The sequence below is a fragment of the Arabidopsis lyrata genome, assembly GCF_000004255.2.
Source record: "Arabidopsis lyrata subsp. lyrata unplaced genomic scaffold ARALYscaffold_2, whole genome shotgun sequence".
In the NCBI taxonomy this organism is placed as follows: domain Eukaryota; kingdom Viridiplantae; phylum Streptophyta; class Magnoliopsida; order Brassicales; family Brassicaceae; genus Arabidopsis; species Arabidopsis lyrata.
In genome coordinates this window covers 19,229,003-19,242,880 of record NW_003302554.1, presented here as the reverse complement: position 1 = coordinate 19,242,880, position 13,878 = coordinate 19,229,003, and the positions used below count along the sequence as shown (strand labels likewise).

Below are 13,878 nucleotides of genomic sequence, written 5' to 3'. Positions count from 1 at the left end.
TTTGTCACTCAACTGAAAACAAGACACGTCAGTACCCCATACTCACAACTTTACATATGCATACTGCCAATGAAAAGACGAAAAAAAGATTCTCACTTTGTTTCGCATATCATAAACATAAGACTCAACAGCATTCTTTCGGTCCTTGGTCTCTTCCATAACTCTGTCTTGCAAAGCCATCTCAAATTCCTTCTCCACAGCCTTATCGACCTCCACAGATTTCAAGGCACCATAGACCAATTCTGACAGTGGTACATTTGTTTTCTTCACCTTCTTCTTCGGAGCCTCAGCCTGCACAATCCATTAATAAATATCCATTATTATCTAATGTTCACAAGCGAATAGCAAGCAGTATCAGTTAAGAGAGAAACTAGCCTTTAAATCAGTTTCCATTTGCACCGGCTTCTCAGCAGACTCTGGAACACCATTGTCAGAACCAGCTGCATCACTGGTATCCTTGGCGTCCTGCATGTTAACATCAGAGTCACCAAAAGCAGGAGCTGCCTCGGCAGAAGCTTTGTCAGTGTCCATCTTAGTTGTTTCCTCTGATTGATCTTTTGTGACCGGAACTTCAACTTCTTCCTCTTCCAAAAGCTGCATTTAGGGGAGGAAAAAGATTAGGATAAATTAACGAATCACTAAGTTCATAAGGGAAGGCACGGTCCTGGATGATCAACTTGTAATCAGTTATTAGAGAGAATGAGACTTTAAATAGTACACGTAAAGAAACTTACAGTTGCCGATTCAACTGAGACAATTCCATGCAGGTTCAATCTCACTTTCACTTTAAGCTTTGCCCTCTCGCCTTTTGATGACTGGAAGGGACCAATCTACAAAAAGGAGATCAACCATGAGAACCAAGAGTGCTACAGTCATACATAGTCATGACATTGGGGAAAGATCAAACCGTGTATGTGCTGATTTTTGGAGGTGCTTGCAAATCGTTCACATCACTGTACTGCACATCAATAGAGAATGTTCCAGAACGATAAAATGTTAGAGCCTTGACACTAGGAATGGGATTTCCTTTGGGAAAAACAACAGTGCTCTGCTGATTCTCAGCTCCTCCATTTTGAGCATCGGAAGCTGCTCCTGTCCACGCCAGCGAAATTGAGAAAGGGAAGCTCTCATGAACCTTAAGAGAACAAAAAAAAAATCATAATATGACTAGTCAGATAACCTGGAGTAAACAGTTCTAGTTGCTTACAAGTAGACGAAAATAACGACATTCCCTTAAGCATAGATATGCACCAATCACCTGGAATTCGCGAACTTTAAAGGTCGGACTGAGAATGGCACACTGCAAGGCACATCCCCTCGACACACACTCACTTGCATTCATTGTACGCCTGGGCTCCTTACCAAAAAACTCAGTTAGAATCTTGATCATAGCAGGGACACGAGAGCCAGAGCCGACAACCTCGACCATATGTACATCTTCAACTGTGAGGCCCGCATCAGAGAGAGCTTGCTCTAGAGGCCTCTTAACACGCTCCAGAATAGGGATGCTGATCTCTTCAAACTCTTCCCTCTTGATGACACCCCTAACATCTTTCTCATCCATCAAACACTCGATATTCAATGGTGCGACAGGATTTGCGCTTAGAACCTTTTTGAGTTTCTCGCACGCAGCACGGAGCCTGAGAGAAGCCTTAGCATTCTGGGAGACGTCAATCTTGTACTCGTCTTTGAACTTAGCAGCAAAATGATTGAAAAGAACTTCATCAAAGTCCCTTCCTCCAAGGGAGGGATCGAAACCGTGAGACAAGATTTTGAGCTGCCCTTTTTTGAAGCCTGCAATACAGACTTGCATGCTTGCGTGTCCAATGTCAATGAATGCAACATTGAGCTGGTCATTCTCTGGCAGATCTGTCTTATAAATTCCATAAGCCAAAGCCGTTGCTGTAGTCTCGTGGATCAAGTGCAAGGGATGCAAGCCTGCAATTGTGGCTGCGTCGAGAACAGCCCTTCGCTGGAGGTCTGTAAAGTAAACAGGAATACCAATACAGCAGTCGACCACTGCAGCATTCAAATTCTTCTCGGCAATACCTTTCAAGTTAGACAACATCATACCCATGACTTGAGTGGGAGTAAAGGCTCTAGTCTCTCCCAAATAACTAGCATGGATCAAAGGATAGCCATCAGGCCCTTGGGTGACGGAAAAGGGAAGGGATTTGATATCCCTTTGCAGCTCAGGGTCGGAAAACTGGCGACCAATTAAGCGCTTGATTTGAGAGATGGAATTTTTGGGGTTCATCATGGTTGAAGCAGCTCCAGCAGTACCGATGAAGCGCTGCTTGTCACCAAAGCAGACAATAGCGGGAGTCTCACGATTGGACTCATCATTAAGCACGACGTCGATACCTCTTTGCCTTGCAACAGCAACAAGGCAGTTCTCGTTTCCAAAATCAAAACCAACTACACTCATTGTCAGGCTTTGTGTTCTTCAATTCTCCCACGTGATCGAGAGCTACCTTATATATATATATATAAAAAAAAGAAAAAAACTATCCGATTAAAAACTGTGAAATAGCGATCAAAAGAGACTAGCCTTGAGCTCGAAAGATAACAGGAGAAGACGAACAATCAGGCCAGGTAGCCTTACTGAACCTAAATCAAACCACCAGTTTGGATTTACATCACCAATACATACGTGGAGTTTGAATACAAAAGAAGCTAAGACAATTTCCCACTACAAATCCGTAAGTAGCGAAAGCAGAAGAATCTTATTGAAACAAGTAATCCGCGAGGGAAAGCAACCAGAAAATAGATTGAAAAAAAAAACTATAAGTGAGGAAAAAGAGAGGCATCAGATCTAGAAGAAGATCTGCAAGTAGAGCATACCTGGATCGCGAGAGGGGTTCGCGTTCTGGTGGAAGCTTCTACCGAAATCTGGGTGAGGTGAGTTAATCTGTAATCGTGTCGCAGCCAAAAAGTGAAGAGGCAAGAGACCAGAGTTTTTTTTTTTATATATAAAGGAAGAGCAAAAGAGAGGTTTAATTAAGGAGCAGACACCACCACAGGGTTTGGGTTCGTCTGGAATGTTCTTCTCCTTTCTTTTTTTTTTTTTTTTCTTTTTCTCTAAACACTTTCATTTCCTTTCTCTTTTGTGATATTTTATTTTTTTGCCTCTTTTTTGCTTTCTTAGGTTTTTTTTTTTTTTTTATCCCAATATTTTTGTATACTTTGAGTCTACATAATTTATTTAAACCCAATGTATAAAATTTACTTAAAATCACCGTCAAAACAAATTTTATTTCTACAAATTTGTTATTTAATAGGTTGGGTGGGTCAAGTTGTATGATTTAACACATAAAATTTCTGAAAAATTATAAGAAAGTTACAATTATTATAGAGAAGTGGCTGGTGTTATCAGAATTTGTATTACATAAGATATGCTTGTTTGGATTATAGAAACAATACAACTTCAGCCTGGATGACCACCTCGAAGTTGTTGCCAATGGTCAGGAAGAGGTGAGCCACCGCATAAACGTCACACATAGGAGAAGATGTTAAGCTTCTAAGAGATCAAAATCGTACTTTCATTTGCTGTTTATATAAAGTTAAACAGTCCAGTCCAATATAGAACGATCCGTATACACTGACTCCATAGTAATTATAGAGAAGAGCAGAAAAAATGACTTTCAAATTAAAAAACAAAACCACAAGTAACAACAATAAGAAAAACGACGCTTCCTAAAAACTGTTATCGAGAAGGAAGAATTAAAAATATAGAATTTTTCCGGGAATAATAGCGAAACCAGAAAAAGAGGTTCCGCTAGGTAAATTAAAAAAAAAGAGTAAGAACAAAATCGATACAACACCATCTCGCTCTCGTCATTCATTTAGGCACTACCTTCGGCGGGATTCTCAGTCTCCATTGGTTCGGCAGAAGCTGGTTGCTCTGCCTCACTATTGCCCTCATCTGCCGGCTCACCTCCCTTGGCTTGTGGTGCTTCTGCTTTAGCCGGCTTTGGTTTGGTCATTATAGGCCTGCAAAACCTGCAAAACATCCAAGACTGGTTCACTCTCTATACAACATATACCAAGCATTTCTATTAGGAGACAGATACAAAGATCCTTGCTTACTTGTCCAATGCCTCCGCCTTGCTTTTAACGTCAGCTGACAAGAGAGCCGGTGTGGCATACTTGGGAAGCGTGTCCTGCTGCTTCTTCTTCTCCCGCAACCATGCTTCTGCTTCCACACACTCGTTCAAAACCTTCATTATTGCACAACAACAAAACACACATCAAACCATTTTCCCCAAGCCTGTTAAATTTACGATTTGTTCTGTGCTTTCGAGATGAGCTGAATTCTTACCTTTTGCTTCTCAGCCAATTCAATGTGGTCAAACTTGGGATCATTAGACATAGCTGCCTCTCTGTAGCTGTTAATACAGTAACCAAGCTGATCAATGACCGACCCTCTTTCCAACGACTCTTTGTAACGTACTTCAACAGGGTCACCCACCTGCAAAAGATCAATACCCAGCCTCTGTTAAAACATTAACATCAAAAATGTTTTTTTTTCTGCACAATAAAGTGTCATCATACGGTCTTTGCAACATTACCTTCTTGAGCTCCTCGAGCTTTGCAACATAAACACCTTTGGTCTCATCTTCCCCATCTTCATACAACCAATCCTCCACTTCCTGCAGCTTCGCCAGGAATGCTTCCCTCTCAGCATCAGTGATATATTCCTGGTATTTGTCACTCAACTGAAAACAAGACACGTCAGTACCCCATACTCACAACTTTACATATGCATACTGCCAATGAAAAGACGAAAAAAAGATTCTCACTTTGTTTCTCATATCATAAACATAAGACTCAACAGCATTCTTTCGGTCCTTGGTCTCTTCCATAACTCTGTCTTGCAAAGCCATCTCAAATTCCTTCTCCACAGCCTTATCGACCTCCACAGATTTCAAGGCACCATAGACCAATTCTGACAGTGGTACATTTGTTTTCTTCACCTTCTTCTTCGGAGCCTCAGCCTGCACAATCCATTAATAAATATCCATTATTATCTAATGTTCACAAGCGAATAGCAAGCAGTATCAGTTAAGAGAGAAACTAGCCTTTAAATCAGTTTCCATTTGCACCGGCTTCTCAGCAGACTCTGCAACACCATTGTCAGAACCAGCTGCATCACTGGTATCCTTGGCGTCCTGCATGTTAACATCAGAGTCCCCAGAAGCAGGAGCTGCCTCGGCAGAAGCTTTGTCAGTGTCCATCTTAGTAGTTTCCACTGATTGATCTTTTGTGACCGGAACTTCAACTTCTTCCTCTTCCAAAAGCTGCATTTAGGGGAGGAAAAAGATTAGGATAAATTAACGAATCCCTAAGTTCATAAGGGAAGGCACGGTCCTGGATGATCAACTTGTAATCAGTTATTAGAGAGAATGAGACTTTAAATAGTACATTTAAAGAAACTTACAGTTGCCGATTCAACTGAGACAATTCCATGCAGGTTCAATCTCACTTTCACTTTAAGCTTTGCCCTCTCGCCTTTTGATGACTGGAAGGTACCAATCTACAAAAGGGAGATTAACCATGAGAAACAAGAGTGCTACAATCTTACGTATTTATGACATTGGGAAAGATCAAACCGTGTATGTGCTGATTTTCGGAGGTGCTTGCAAATCGTTCACATCACCATACTGCACATCAACAGAGAATGTTCCAGAACGATAAAACGTTAGAGCCTTGACACTAGGAATGGGATTTCCTTTGGGAAAAACAATGGTGCTCTGCTGATTCTCAGCTCTTCCATTTTGAGCATCAGAAGCTGCTCCTTTCCAAGCCAGCGATATTGAGAAAGGAAAGCTCTCATGAACCTTAAGAGAAAATAAAAAATCATAATGACTTGTCAGATAACCTGGACTATGACAGTTCTCAAGTTGCTTATAAGTAGACGAAAATAACGACATTTACTTAAGCATAGATATGCACCCATCACCTGGAATTCGCGAACTTTAAAGGTCGGACTGAGAATGGCACACTGCAAGGCACATCCCCTCGACACACACTCACTTGCATTCATTGTACGCCTGGGCTCCTTACCAAAAAACTCAGTTAATATCTTGATCATAGCAGGGACACGAGAGCCAGAGCCAATAACCTCGACCATATGTACATCTTCGACTGTGAGGCCCGCATCAGAGAGAGCTTTCTCTAGAGGCCTCTTAACACGCTCCAGAATTGGGATGCTGATCTCTTCAAACTCTTCCCTCTTGATGACACCCCTAACATCTTTCTCGTCCATCAAACACTCGATATTCAATGGTGCGACAGGATTTGCGCTTAGAACCTTTTTGAGTTTCTCGCACGCAGCACGGAGCCTGAGAGAAGCCTTAGCATTCTGGGAGACGTCAATCTTGTACTCGTCTTTGAACTTAGCAGCAAAATGATTGAAAAGAACTTCATCAAAGTCCCTTCCTCCAAGGGAGCGATCGAAACCGTGAGACAAGATTTTGAGCTGCCCTTTTTTGAAGCCTGCAATACAGACTTGCATGCTTGCATGCCCAATGTCAATGAAAGCGACGTTGAGCTGTTCATTCTCTGGCAAATCTGTCTTATAAATTCCATATGCCAAAGCTGTAGCTGTTGTCTCGTGGATCAAGCGCAGGGGATGCAAGCCTGCAATTGTGGCTGCATCGAGAACAGCCCTTCGCTGGAGGTCGGTAAAGTAAACAGGAATACCAATACAGCAGTCGACCACAGCTGCATTCAAATTCTTCTCGGCAATACCTTTCAAGTTAGACAACATCATACCCATGACTTGAGTCGGGGTAAAGGCTCTCTTCTCTCCCAAATAATTAGCATGGATTAAAGGATAGCCATCAGGCCCTTGGGTGACGGAAAAGGGAAGGGATTTGATATCCCTTTGCAGCTCAGGGTCGGAAAACTGGCGACCAATTAAGCGTTTGATTTGAGAGATGGAATTTTTGGGGTTCATCATGGTTGAAGCAGCTCCAGCAGTGCCGATGAAGCGCTGCTTGTCACCAAAGCAGACAATAGCGGGAGTCTCACGATTGGACTCATCATTAAGCACGACGTCGATACCTCTTTGCCTTGCAACAGCAACAAGGCAGTTCTCGTTTCCAAAATCAAACCCAACTACACTCATTGTCAGGCTGTGTTATTCAATAATACTGGAGCCTCCCAAGTATTTGAAAGCAACCTTATAAATTTTTTTAAAAAAAGTATCAGAATAACAAGTGTGGAAAATTGATAAGAACAGATTAGTTTTCAGCTCAACAGACGAATTGGTGTTAACTCAGGTCAGGTAAGCAGTCTTATTACTGAACCTAAATCAAACCAACAGTTTAGATTACAATCGCCAATACATACACACCAAGCGGGGGAACACGCGAGCCATTCATACAAGTAGATCAAATCTAAAAATCAAATCTACGAAAAAAAAAGAAGAGGAGCTTCAGATCTGGAAGATCTGGGAATAAAGATTAAGAAACATACCTGGATCGCGAGAGGGGTTTAAGTTATGGAAGCTTGAACCCAAATCTGGGTTTTCTCGTCGCAGAGAAAAACGAAGAGCAGGAGGTTGTCGTTGAGAAGAGAGAAGAGAGCAGGAGGTAGAGGTTTATCAAGGAGCCCCAGGGTTGCGTTCCTCTCCACTTTTCTTTTCCTTTTTTATTTTTTTATTTTTTTTTTTGTTTTCACACTTTTCTTTTCCTTTTTTCTTTTTTTCCGTTACCACTTTTATTTCGGGAAAAATGTCATTTAATAGCCGAATTTTCAAAAATGGCCGTTTAATACGTGAACTTGTTATATGGCCAATTTAAACATGAAGTAAACGTTGACCGGCCAATTTAAACATGAAGTATTAGTTGACCAGGCCAAAAACCACACGCTGTTATCTGTCGTTAACAGATCCGATAACAGCCGTTAACGATTCCGTTATTACCTAAAACGACGTCGTTTTGGGCTTAATCGCCGTCGTGTCTTCAAGCTCCAGCAATGCTTGCTGCTCCATTGGAGCTCCTTCAAACGTGCTTCCGACGAAAAACGAGAACAGAGTCGGAAACTGATTCTTCCTCAGATCCTGAGATTCCTTATCTGGTTTCCCATTCAATCTATTCGACAATCGAATCACTTCTATCATCAAAACCTCAACCTCGTTCGCCAATTCGTCCAGATTCTCTTCCCCGGACGGTCGATCTTCAAGCCACGTCACCTTCGCGACGAGGTAAGGTTTCGTACGGACGAGATCTGTGACGCGAAATCGTTCCATACCTTTACAGATTAAGAAGAATCGATCATCGACGAGACGCTCGTGCTTCACGATTTCTCCGACGCAACCGATTCCAGCTGCGGAACCTGAAACGGCGTCGGAGTAGACAACGCCGAATCTGAGATCGGATTGAACAAGCGTTTGCATCATGACTCGGTAACGGACCTCGAAGATCTGAAGCGGAATTGTTGCGCCGGGGAAGAGAACGAGAGGTAGTGGGAAGAGAGGAAGCTCTACTAGGTCATCTGATTTGGGCGGATTCGCGTTGTGGTGCTTCTCGGAGAAGGAGGAGGATGAACATCAGAAGGAGAGGAGTTTGCAGCTTCGACGGTTGATGCTCCGGTAAGTAGCTGGAAGATGTAGAGGATTTAGCGGCGGCGATTTAGCCCAAAACGACGTCGTTTTAGGTGATAACAGAATCGTTAACGGCTGTTATCGGATCTGTTAACGATAGATAACGGCGTGTGGTTTTTGGCCTGGTCAACGAATACTTCTTGTTTAAATTGGCCGGTCAACATTTATTTCATGTTTAAATTGGCCATATAACAAGTTCACGTATTAAACGGCCATTTTTTTAAAGTTCGGCTATTAAACAACATTTTTCCCCTTTTATTTCCTTTTCTTTTTAATATATTTTCTGATATTTATTTTTCCCTTTCTTTAATAATGTACGTCGAATCGACATATAAATATCAAAATCAAATTAATACATTTACGTAAAGCTCTTTCGTCCAAAATTAATTATTTCTATTATAATTATTGTAAAAACATTTATTAAGCTAAATCAATATTTAATAGAATATTTTGCACCACAAAATACCCTGGATCCGTATCCTATAAATACCAAGATAGAATGTTTTGTCAGACATTGGCAAATTCCGTTGATACGCAGAGAGTACACTCAGCACGTCTTCCTCAATTCAACTCGTCTCATGTCAGCTTGGCTCGTCGACAGTGACTTCAGCTCGTACAACCCAAACTCCCACTTCGACCTCGTCCAATTTTGTATTTGATCAAGTCGATTTTTGTAATCTCGCTCATTTTGTTTAACTCTTGGCTCGTCGTTCAAAGAAAGATTATTCTTACTTTCCTTGAGACTACACTCCGTACTTGTGTGATTCGTGCATCAACATATTTTGATATCATTTGCTCCTTTAGTTGTAGCTCTGCTGCATGATTTTCTGATTATGTTAGCTTTTTCGGTTTAAAACTATATAGCAAAGTTGCAATGACATGCAATTATACTATCATTGTTAGCTAGGTTGGAGTTAATGAGATATTTTAGCAGTGTTGTCTATGTACAATATCAAAGGCAGTAATAAATTTCAAATGGTATGAGAAACGATAATAGCTAATAACTTATTTGCTACCCATGAATTTATTTAGCTCTAAACTCGTTGAATTGAGTTGGATTGACCATTTTGATATCTCTAAATAGAGTTTATAATATGAAAGGGATTTTAAAAAGAAAAAAGGATTCATTTCCTTTTGTTAGTTTTTTTTTTTTTTTTTCTAATTAATTAAACTTTGTTTTTTCTTTCCTTCATGATAAAATGTGTTTTTTTGGGAGGAATTTGTTTTTCTTGTACCATAAACTTTGTTCTTAAATTACTCTTAGTTAGTGGAAAATAAATGACGCGTAAAAATGTGAAAAGAGAAATAAATTGCGAATTGGGTTTGTCCAAAAAAAAAAAAAAGAGAAATAGATAGCGAATTATTTTAATTGAGAAGGTAAAAAAAAAGTTAATAAGCAAGTAAGAAGAAAGAGCTCACCAATCAGAAGAGAAGGGAAGAGAGGAGAAGGAAAAAAAACTGCAACGCCGTTTGTTGCTGCTCTTGCCCGATCTGCAGCAGCGCGATCTCTCTGTTTCTCTCCAAAGCTGCGGATTTGATCATAGAGAGATATCAGGTGAGCTTATTCTTCGATTTCCTCTCTGGTTCGATTTCATCTTTCTTCAATTATTGATTTTGCTTCCTTCCCGTAGTAAGGTTTTGTGTCGATCTCTAAGTGAGTGCAGGGATTGATATACTGTTAGATAGTTTACCCTAGATCTAATTGTGTTGATCGCCGTCATGTAGAATCCCTAATTAATTTCAGATCCAGCTTTTGATTTTATTGATAGTTTTGTATCCTTTTGAAGATTATAACAGAGCTTTTCCTTTCTGCAGAATCGAATCTCTCATCTAAAAGATGGCGGCTTCAGAAGAGAATAGCGCATTGTTTCCCATTTTTATCTTGACGATTATGGCAATTCCTTTGGTGCCGTATACCATGGTCAAGTTAACCGGTGCTCTCTCCAAGAAACAAAGGACCATTCACTGTCAGTGTCTCGAGTGTGACCGATCTGGCAAATATAAGAGATCCTTGTTTAAAAAGGTTTCTTTCCCACTCAACCCACCTGCTCAGTAATATATTGCATGTTCCTAACCTCTCTTCTTCACTTTTTCTGTCTCCAGATCTCTAACTTCTCTACATGGAGCAACTTGACGCTTGTGCTACTCTGGGTCGTGATGATTTTCTTGATTTATTACACTAAGAACATGAGCCGTGAGGTAATCCCATTGCATTGCCTGCTCTTGAGATTATTTTTTTGAACTTGAAGCAACACTCACTTCTATCAACAATTTCTACTTGCTTATTTACCTTCTTGTTGCGTCTTACAGGCTCAAGTTTTTGACCCATTCAGTATACTTGGACTGGAACCTGGAGTTACAGATTCAGAAATTAAGAAAGCATATAGAAGGCTGTCCATTCAATACCATCCTGATAAAAATCCAGATCCAGGTCATGTTTTGATCATTACGGAATTATGCTTGCAGCTTTTGATCCTGATTGTTTTTCTTCTATGTGCATATTGTTGAACTCTACAGAGGCCAATAAATATTTCGTGGAGTTCATTTCTAAAGCCTACCAGGCTTTGACTGATCCTGTATCCCGTGAAAACTTTGAGAAGTATGGTCATCCAGATGGCAGACAGGTAATGATACATCTCATTTCCCTTCACATGGGCTCCCGTCTTATCGAGACTAACATATTGTAATGTGATCCCAGGGATTTCAAATGGGCATTGCTCTTCCTCAATTTCTTTTAGACATTGATGGAGCATCTGGTGGCATATTATTGCTTTGGATAGTTGGTGTCTGTATTCTCTTGCCCCTTGTGATTGCTGTTATATATCTCTCGAGGTCATCAAAGTATACCGGCAACTACGTTATGCATCAAACACTCTCCGCATATTATTATCTAATGAAACCCTCTTTGGCCCCAAGGTATATTCACTCATACCCATGTACATTCAAGTGATGCTATAGGTACATGACAAATGGGCTGTGTTTTCGTTTGTTTGTATGACATTGACATGTTTAAAAATCTCTGTTGTCCAGCAAAGTTATGGAAGTTTTCACCAAGGCAGCTGAGTACATGGAGATTCCAGTTCGTAGAACTGATGATGAACCTCTGCAGAAGCTCTTTATGTCTGTTAGGAGTGAGCTAAATTTGGACCTGAAAAACATGAAGCAAGAGCAAGCTAAGTTTTGGAAACAGCATCCTGCCATAGTGAAGGTGAATTTTCAAATTACGCAACTGTGATGCTAAATATTGAATAAACTGAAATACTCACTTCCTCATTTTCTGTACAGACGGAGCTGTTGATACAGGCCCAGTTAACTCGTGAATCAGGAGTCCTGTCTCCCGCCCTTCAGGGTGATTTCAGGCGTGTGCTAGAGCTTGCACCTCGCCTCCTTGAGGAGTTATTGAAGGTCTAGTCTCTATTTAAATAGCACAATTTCTGGTAAAATAAGCATCAAGAAGCGATGACCGGAAAGTGCTAACCTGTTATGTAGAAGAGATGTATTTTCCTCTATAGCAGGGAAACTCGAAACAGACTTTAAAATTTTAGGTTAATAGTGATGCTTTTGGTCACACTGTTAGAATTGTGGTTTTCTTAACCATTCATTATAACATTGTGAGTTTCTTGCAGATGGCGGTTATACCGCGCACTGCCCAAGGGCATGGATGGCTGAGACCTGCAGTTGGAGTAGTTGAGCTATCTCAGTGCATTGTTCAGGTCTTAAATTACTCTCATCACCTATCTTCTAGTTTTTCTCTTGTTTGTGAGCTTTCAGTTCTTTATGTCTCGTTTCTCCACAAGATTTACTTCTTCCTGAAAGTTTAAGAAGTGCTTAGTGTTGTTGTCGAGGAACATAAACTAAAATTTCAAAATCGCAGGCTGTTCCTCTTAGTGCAAGGAAGTCTTCTGGAGTATCTTCAGAAGGCATTTCCCCTTTCTTACAGCTCCCTCATTTCAGTGATGCCATTGTCAAAAAGATAGCACGGAAGGTATACTAATACTATCAAATGTGTCAAGTGCAGTATTTGGGATAATATCTAGTTCCATATCATGTGCATTTTGACCTGAGAATCTTCTCGGATTCTCCTCTCCGAATAAGTAATAGTGTTGCTTTAGGTTGGTTTACTTAAAGGTCTAGCCTAAAGACATATATAAACCAGCATTTTATGTTAACATGGCATTGTTTCTCCTATTTTCAGAAGGTTAAATCATTCCAAGATCTTCAAGAAATGAGGTTGGAAGACCGTTCTGAACTGCTCACCCAGGTAGCGGGTTTATCAGCAACTGATGTTGAGGACATTGAGAAGGTGCTAGAAATGATGCCGTCTCTTACAGTCGATATCACATGTGAAACAGAAGGGGAAGAGGGGATCCAAGAGGGTGACATCGTGACCCTTCAAGCTTGGGTCACTCTGAAACGACCCAATGGGCTTATAGGCGCCCTTCCTCATGCACCCTACTTCCCTTTCCACAAGGAGGAAAACTACTGGGTTCTTCTTGCCGATTCGGTGTCGAACAACGTGTGGTTCTCTCAGAAGGTAAGCTTCATGGATGAAGGTGGAGCGATAACGGCTGCCTCGAAAGCCATCAGTGAGTCAATGGAAGGTTCAGGAGCAGGGGTGAAGGAAACAAACGATGCAGTGAGAGAAGCGATTGAGAAGGTTAAAGGCGGGTCAAGGCTGGTAATGGGTAAACTCCAAGCACCGGCAGAGGGAACATACAACTTGACTTGCTTGTGCCTGTGCGACACATGGATCGGGTGTGATAAAAAGCAAGCACTGAAAGTGAAAGTCCTGAAAAGAACCCGGGCAGGGACACGTGGTATGGTTTCAGATGAGGGTGCGATTGCAGAAGAAGGTATGGAGGAGGAAGATGAGATTGAGGAGGAGGATTACGATGATGATTACGAAAGTGAGTACAGTGAAGATGAGGATGAGAAGAGAGGGTCGAAGAAGGCCAATGGGAGTGTGAAACAGAAGAAAGAGTCGAGTTCTGAAGAGTCGGGATCGGAGGAAGAGTGAAACAGAAAGGAGATTTTACACTGATAAACAAAAAAAAAAAAAATACAATGCTTTTGCCCCGAGTATCCTGCTAGTCTTTTTCACAGTTTTGACATTCTCTGAATGGCTCTTGTCTTTCTCTTTCTGTATCACTTTTCTTCTCTTCAGAGAGATTACATCGCGACTAGGGAGGGAAAAAACGTAACTCGGACAAAATTTTGATACACGGCATTACAAACCAAACAAAGCTTTAATTCGGTGAATTCAGATA

General features: G+C 41.0%; 4 protein-coding genes across 4 annotated transcripts in view; 1 reads left to right on the top strand and 3 right to left on the bottom strand.

Annotated features, from left to right (window-relative positions):
- Positions 1 to 2,985, bottom strand: part of LOC110224235 (heat shock 70 kDa protein 15-like) — a 4,329-nt gene extending 1,344 nt beyond the window's left edge. The window contains exons 1-7 of the mRNA XM_021010110.1: positions 2,845 to 2,985; positions 1,259 to 2,474; positions 908 to 1,135; positions 735 to 830; positions 376 to 594; positions 97 to 291; positions 3 to 12 (exon numbers count right to left, since the gene is read on the bottom strand). Of these exons, the coding sequence (XP_020865769.1) occupies positions 3 to 12; positions 97 to 291; positions 376 to 594; positions 735 to 830; positions 908 to 1,135; positions 1,259 to 2,428 (1,918 nt within the window). The 5' untranslated portion in view covers positions 2,429 to 2,474; positions 2,845 to 2,985. The remainder of the gene's footprint in view (positions 1 to 2; positions 13 to 96; positions 292 to 375; positions 595 to 734; positions 831 to 907; positions 1,136 to 1,258; positions 2,475 to 2,844) is intronic.
- A 540-nt stretch (positions 2,986 to 3,525) lies between these two features.
- On the bottom strand, positions 3,526 to 7,626 carry LOC9323917 (heat shock 70 kDa protein 14). Its single transcript, XM_002887807.2, has 10 exons — positions 7,483 to 7,626; positions 5,963 to 7,186; positions 5,613 to 5,840; positions 5,441 to 5,536; positions 5,082 to 5,300; positions 4,803 to 4,997; positions 4,572 to 4,718; positions 4,322 to 4,471; positions 4,090 to 4,220; positions 3,526 to 4,002 (listed from the first exon to the last, which is right to left on the bottom strand). Exons 2-10 carry the CDS (start codon positions 7,130 to 7,132, stop codon positions 3,846 to 3,848), a joined length of 2,493 nt encoding a protein of 830 aa, XP_002887853.1. The 5' UTR covers positions 7,133 to 7,186; positions 7,483 to 7,626; the 3' UTR covers positions 3,526 to 3,845.
- A 304-nt stretch (positions 7,627 to 7,930) lies between these two features.
- Positions 7,931 to 8,659, bottom strand: LOC9325382 (lon protease 2; the record flags this gene model as incomplete). The annotated part of the gene is given in 1 exon segment (XM_002887806.2): positions 7,931 to 8,659. A coding segment is annotated over 1 exon segment (729 nt), but the record flags the coding sequence as incomplete, so codon positions are not given.
- A 1,356-nt stretch (positions 8,660 to 10,015) lies between these two features.
- On the top strand, positions 10,016 to 13,778 carry LOC9325381 (dnaJ protein ERDJ2A). The gene is made up of 11 exons (XM_021034355.1): positions 10,016 to 10,166; positions 10,427 to 10,634; positions 10,715 to 10,810; positions 10,922 to 11,042; positions 11,129 to 11,235; positions 11,310 to 11,527; positions 11,642 to 11,819; positions 11,897 to 12,016; positions 12,238 to 12,324; positions 12,486 to 12,596; positions 12,807 to 13,778. The coding sequence occupies exons 2-11, from the start codon at positions 10,449 to 10,451 to the stop codon at positions 13,626 to 13,628; spliced, it is 2,046 nt and encodes a 681-aa protein (XP_020890014.1). The 5' UTR covers positions 10,016 to 10,166; positions 10,427 to 10,448; the 3' UTR covers positions 13,629 to 13,778.
- The last annotated feature ends 100 nt before the right edge of the window (positions 13,779 to 13,878 follow it).